Here is a 6,958-nt window from a genome sequence, read left to right as displayed (position 1 = left end):
TATATATATATATATATATATATATATATATATATATGGGGCCAGAGCAAGCTTAGACCCGGTCGGGTAATTTGCTGGCCACTACCCCGGTCAGGGTCACAGGAGAGGCCCAAAAGATAGTATGTCTAACACCCAAGGAATGGACTAGCTAAGCCTATGGCCTAAGGGGCTCGCTCCAAGAGGAAGCAAGGCAGGATGAGTTGTTGATGCATGAAAAATCCCCTGTGAGAGAGGGCAGAGTGTGAGAGGCCCTAGTGAGAGGAGGGCGGTATGAATGTGTGTGTGACTGAGGCCTGACGATGAGGCCTAAGCTTGGTCCCGCTGTAGGCTGGGAGCACTGTGTCATCTGGATGCCATCTGCGAGGCTTGGGCTGTGGTGTAGGGAAGGTATGGGGCCGCAGATAGCGCCCCGTGGCATCGGGGCATGAGTGGGTAGCCTCCCACCTTAATTATCATCTTAATTAAGAGCAAGGCATGGCAGGTGAGTCAGGTGAGGGGCGTGCCCAAAGGCAAGTGGGGAACCTAGCACTGTGGCTAGGCAGGGAGCCCCACTTTGCCACATTGGGGTCATTACAAATTAGGTACTAATAGGAAATCACAGGCTAAGTGAATCCAGCTTACCCAGGGCATTCTGTAAAACAACCTGTCATGATCATTTTCCCCTTTTCCAGCATTTGTCTCATCGATCAACTTTACCAGCAATGATTTTGCTTTCCTGTAGAGCCACAAACAGGTCTCTCTGTGAGCCCACTAAGAATGAATAATGAATCCCTATTTGCAGTGACTTTTTTTTTTGAGACTTGTCAATTAGCCATCCTTTCATGTGTTTATTTTATGTGACATTCGTTCTATATAGGGCTAGTGGGGACATTATCCATGCTTCTTGATAATGTTGTGAGATTTAATTGGCTTATGTTTGTGACATGCTCATGTACTGCAATGGAGGGGAAAGCTTGTAAGACCTAGAAAGAGAGAGAGGTGTCAATGATTTATGGATACAAGGTAGGCTTCTTCTCGGGCTGGACCCTTCCCTTCCAATATAGACTGCCATGGGGAGAATTTAGCAGTCTTCTTCTCTGTAACATGTCCCGTCTCTTTGGTGTGGTTCAACTGGCAACTAAATCTTGGATCCTCCATGTAGCAAAATGCAATGTAATACAAAGGAAGATAAGCGGGTTTTCTCATAACTCACATGCTCTTTTGAGTGTAAACACTGCTGCCTTAGGCATTTGCAATTACTTCCTAATAAAAGTGTAATAAATGAATTGTCTTCTATGTCCACACTGAATATTAGCGTTCTCAGATTTCAGAACTGCTGTCTTTTTTATCAGATTAGCCCCTAAGAGACTGACCTTGAAGGAAAACAAGTTTTTATTTCAGAAAAAGGAATAATCATTTCCATTTTCTGACCAAACAAAAATGCAAATGGTGAATTTGGCTTAGGGTAGTTTAGTGACTTCAGTGTTCAAGTGAAAACAAAATTCCTCTCCACCGGACCAGCTGGAAAGATGTTAGAAAGTAACAGGAAAAATATATAATTCCTAGAAGAATGAAGAAATCCAATCTTAGAAAGATTCATTACTTTTCAAATGCAATTTGTTTGTATTGTAACATACACAATGGTAAATTGTGCTGTTATGTGCCAGTATAAATCAAAGCCTTTTATACATCACTATGCATATTTGCTCTCAACCAACTTACTGAGGTCTTGGGACATTCGTTTTCCCATATTTTGACTCACCGGTACTTAGTAAGTGATTTATTTCCATTCTAAAATGTCGGTGTGTCATGGCTATCTGTGTTTGGCCGAATTTTGTTGAAGTTCTTAATGCTTTTGGGGAGAAAAATGGAACTGTGGTTCGTGCCTTTTTATTATAGAAAGCGCTCAGCGAGAAAGATGCCAGAAAGTTTTCAGACGAAAAAAGTCTGGAGGTGTTGTCGTGTATGTGCGTACGCATGTATACTGCTTTCATTCATCTCCTTTCACAGGGTGGAAAAGGAAATTAAGGTAATGGAAACTATGCAATATGACAGCAATTGTTGCTATAATAATATCGGGCATACGAAGAATGTCACTAAGGAAATTATTCCATACTGGTTTTGAAAGAATTGTGATTTACAACCCATTTTTTCCAAAGCAATCAAACTGAAGAAAAATGATTCAGTATTTTTATTTTTTTGAAATCATTTTAATGTTGGCAGCAGCAGTAGCCCCTCAGTACAAGAATTACAGATTAACAGTGGTCATTTGAATTTGTTTCCCTAATGCTGAATTCACTTTGATGTGAAGTCAATGGGAACAGCAAACCGAACACACCTCTGAAAATCTGATGACATATTTAGGTGCCAAACTTCATAGCTCCGTGTGAAAGATTTAATCCTTATTATCAAAGAAAGAGTAACTACACATACCTACTGCAGATGGACACCTGTGCATTTGAACTTTCTCTATTGTTCTTTCATGTCAAGTAAACATGTGTAACTTGTTCTCTCATTTATTTTAATTTAGAAAGGCGCCAACATCCATTTCCAATAAAGGCGACCTGATGAAAGATGCCTTAGAACTAGGTATGTTCATCAGACTTTGCTTTTGTGGTTTGCTTCTGTACCAAACACAGCAACTGTAATACAATGCAAAATGGTGCTCCCACTCTTTTTCTTCTTGGTAAACACTCATCAGTTGATTTTGGCTGTTAAGAGTTGCTTGTTACTTCCTTATATAAAATTGTATAATTTGCAGCCCTCGTGAGGCCATTTTAATCACCACTATTAAAGTCAGGAGGGCTCTTCAGCAAAATAAGTTATTGGTTCATAGAAGTTTTTGTTGAACTGTTAGCAGCGGCTGGCACGGGGATACGAAATGGCAGCACTGTGTTCACCAGCCGTGCTTTGCCGATTTACAAGCTGTCTTCTCTTTCAGTTGATGTCGAGGATGAAGCAGCAGTTGGGGAAGTTAGCAAGATCCCAGACCATTCGACACTCTGCACGCTTCAAGTAGATTCAAAGGCAATGGATATTTCCCTTGCAAAAGTAAGACAAAGTTATACCAGTAAAAACCAAATGATGTGGTAAAGTATGTTATTTCTATTAAGTAAGCCAAAGCTACAATAGATTTCTGCTTTTTTTTTTTGTTTTTTGGGGTTTTTTAAGATTTAGTACATGTAGAAGTCTTAGGCTACTAATTCCTAATAGCCATAAAATTGCATTTTCAGACACTCCTTTGTTGAGGATTTCAGTTTATTTACATCTTTGACAGGGTGTTTAGCGGTGGAATGTGCAGGAAGGAACACAGGGTTTCTGATTTGTTTTGCCACTGACATCGGGAAAGTCATTTTTGCTCCGACCTCAATGTTAATGTATTTCTCAAATGGGACTATTCGTATATATACCTTTGCAGAATTATATTGGAAGAATTCATTAAACAATTACATTTTTAGAATGTTTTCAGGTCCTTGAATGAAATGAATAGAAGGGATGCAAGATATTATGATGTCATAGGGTATGTTTAGGTCTATGAAACCTCCCAAATGGATTAGAATTTCTTTTTCACGTGGCACTTTGGGCCTGATCAAGTGCTCATTGAAGTCAGTAGGAAAACTCCCAAGTCTGTCGCTTCAATTTGAGTTCAGTCAGGCCCTTTCTGTAAATGGGTACTGTGTGTCTGGCAAAGGAGAAGATACATACTTCCTCATTAACACCCTTAGATTACGGCTAGTTATAAATGAAGTGGTTTGGAGTTAATAAGAGACTTTCTGTACCTTCACGTTTGTCTCTTTCTGAAACAAATATAGTTGTCTACCTATCCTCCAAGCCAAATATTTCTAGAAATCCAAAGTAATTTGATTCACTTTATCCCCCCCCCATCATTTTCTAATGATACTTTTCCTTTCTTATTTGGGGAATATGTACTATAATTCATAGATTCATTGATTCATAAATGTAAGGGTCTGGAAGGGATCTCTTGAGATCATTGGGTCCAGCTCCCCTGCACTTGGGTAGGAAGCACTGCTGGGGTCAGATGATACCAGCAAGGTGCACATCCAGATGTTTTTTGAAGATATCCAGAGTAGGTGATTTATACCACCCCCGGGGGGCATCTATTCCAGACCCCTGGACACTGGAGTGGTAAAGAAAGTTTTTCCTTATGTCTAACCTAAAGTGGTCTTCTAGTAATTTATGACAGTTAGTTGTAGTCTTCCCCCAGGGAGCTCCCAGCCCCTGATACGTGCCCCTTATAGGCTGCCATTAAGTCCCCTCTATGTCTTCTCTTCTCCAGGCTGAACAGACCCATGTCTCTCAGCCTGTCATGAATATGGCCTGCCTCTAACCATACTCATAGCCCTCTTTTGGACTTCCTCAACTTAAAAAGCAGCAAAAAATGTGGCAATATCTTCCACTCCAGTTTCTGGACCCAAGGAGGGGATAACGCTGAGGAGGGGGCTCTTGTTACTCTGTGTTACACTAGCGAGTTTCAAACCTGAATTTGGTTGGGAAGTAATACCTGGATTTGATATGTCTGTCCCACGTCAAACCTTTGAATATCATCTGCCTCAAACTACGGCCTTTGACAGGCAGAACAGACTTTCTAGTCTCCATGACATGCCCCAGCAGGGTTATTTTCTGACACTTTATATTTTATGCCATAATGTACATTACTGGGGACATGAGAAGGTGGAAAATATTCAAAAAAAGGCCTGTCACACCTTGACAATCATCTGCTCGTAAGCAGCAGTAGGTGTATTACTCCTGTGGCTCCATCTGAGCCAACGGTCAATAAATCTTTCAAGGAGATCTCGGTCTTAGATGAGCTACAGAAAAAAAAAGACTCCTAAGGCTGAGCAGCTCCTAGCATTATGTGTTTAAGGAACATTGCAGGGAAAGGAAAAAATTATTCCTTCTCAGTTAAATAGCCCTGCTATTTACTGTATTTATAAAACAAAAAATTAAAAGGACGGTTATATAGAGTTAGTCATTATCCTGCCATACTCCTCCTCCTTGTTACAAATTACTGCAAAAAAAAAAAAGGACACATATATATACCTACATTTCGGATTTCTTTTTAAAATGAGACTTTTTTTTTCCCCCCTCCCTTTTTTTTTTTTCAGGAAATAAAAAATCTTTTGTTTGGCTCAAGCCTTTGTTGCTTCAGTGAAGAATGGAAAATACAGAGTTTTACATTTAATAATACACCTCAGTTGAAATATGGCATTGTGCAAAAAAAGGTACAGTAAATGACTGCCTTAAAAAGAGCTCAGTTATCTTTGCCTCCAACCAAAAGTTTCCAGCAGTTGCGTGTTATGATAATAAAAGAAGCTTGACTTTTTTTTTGGTTGGTGAATGGAAGTTTACCACTGAGAGCTGTACCATTGTAAATTGTGTGAGGAGACATGATGTGAATAGATGGTTAAGACAAACTGAAGCGTGGGGATTAACACCAGTGCGAGAGAATAGCTACTGAAACTAAATGACAATGTTGGGACAAGACCAAATGGGCATACATTGAACAAAGATAGTGTGGAAATTAGGAGGTTTCTAGAAGAGTGAAGTTCTGGATCAGCCTTCCAAGTGGGGTAGTGGAAAGAAAAACCCTTAAGTAGTTTAAGTCTCATAAGTTTATTAATGTGAAGATATGTGAAGTGATTGCTAGTAATAGTAAAGACTGGACTTGATGACCCAGAAGGTCTTTCCTGGTCAAATGTTCCTAAGTGTTGGGGAATTTACAAGTGACACCTATTCCTGTAAGTTAATATGAAACTAAGTGCATTAGGGAGGATGGCGCCCGCTTCTAGATGAGGTCTACAACATCTGTGGTTACTAAAGGTCCTATGCCATGTTTCCCAAAAGAAAGGTAAGTCCCAGTAGCCTACTTCAATTGGATCATTTGAAATAGTATCATAGGATCATAGAAAATTAGGGTTGGGAGGGACCTCAGGTCATCTAGTCCAAGCCTGCCTAACTAGATCATCCCAGCCAAGGCTTTGTCTACTTGGGTCTTAAAAACCTCCAAGAATGGAGGCTCCATAACCTCTCTAGGAAGCTTCTTCCAGTGTTTTACTATCCTCCTAGTGAGAAAATTCTTCCTAACATCCAACCTAAACTTTCCTTGCTGCAACTTGAGTCCATTGCTCCTTGTTCACTCATCTGCCATCAGTGAGAACAGTCCAGCTCCATCCTCTTTCGAGCCCCCTTCAGGTAGTTGAAAGCTGCTATTAAATCCCCTCTCAGTCTTCTCTTCTCCAGGCTAAATAATCCCAGTTCCCTCGGCCTCTCTTCATAAGTCATGTTGTCCAGCCTCCCAACCATTTCCATTGCACTCCACTAGACTCTCTCCAATTTGACCACATCCTTTCTATAGTGGAGGGGGGCTACAATATAATGATTACAGTATTTTTCCTAACTTTGTATTAGATAAGGGGTTGTGTGGGCTTGCTCTGCAAGTTTAAACATTTTCCAAATTCCACCTCCACTATTAAATACCAGCTGAAACCCACAAAACATTTGTGATGACATTTTTATTGCCAAAGTATTTCTTTAAATACAGGATTTTTAGTTATCCTTCTGACCGAATACTTTAACAGAATCAAAACTTCTCAGCCTCAAAAAGGCTACATAAAGCTGCCCATGTGACTGCTGCAGAGGGAAGCACCCCCCCGCCCCTCCCCCCCCCAACTCAGGGGCTGGACGACCTGGCAGCAGCTCACATGGGCAGGCACTGCAGAGGGTGAAAAAAGAGCAGCGAGGGGCCTGAATTTTTTTTCCTCCTGCAGCTGGAAGGCGAGCTGCCAGCAGCTCACACAACTCCTGATCTATGGGGGACCCCTGTGTTTCTCTCCGTGGCGGCAGCACCCGGCACACCACCTGGGTGGTCCCAGGGGGTGCAACCACTGCGGATAGGAGCACCAGGGTCCCCTGCAGCTCAAGGCCTGCCGGCAGCTCGCCCCCCAGCCATGGGAAAGGT

General features: G+C 41.3%; 1 protein-coding gene across 1 annotated transcript in view; it reads left to right on the top strand.

Annotated features, from left to right (window-relative positions):
- FAM188B (family with sequence similarity 188 member B) overlaps positions 1-6,958 on the top strand; it is a 138,610-nt gene that overhangs the window by 33,474 nt on the left and 98,178 nt on the right. The window contains exons 6-8 of the mRNA XM_019508078.1: positions 2,510-2,568; positions 2,921-3,030; positions 5,106-5,222. Of these exons, the coding sequence (XP_019363623.1) occupies positions 2,510-2,568; positions 2,921-3,030; positions 5,106-5,222 (286 nt within the window). The remainder of the gene's footprint in view (positions 1-2,509; positions 2,569-2,920; positions 3,031-5,105; positions 5,223-6,958) is intronic.

The sequence above is a fragment of the Gavialis gangeticus genome, unplaced genomic scaffold, assembly GCF_001723915.1.
Source record: "Gavialis gangeticus isolate Ggan-Ray unplaced genomic scaffold, GavGan_comp1, whole genome shotgun sequence".
Classification (NCBI taxonomy): domain Eukaryota; kingdom Metazoa; phylum Chordata; order Crocodylia; family Gavialidae; genus Gavialis; species Gavialis gangeticus.
This window is presented reverse-complemented; position numbering and strand designations above follow the sequence as displayed.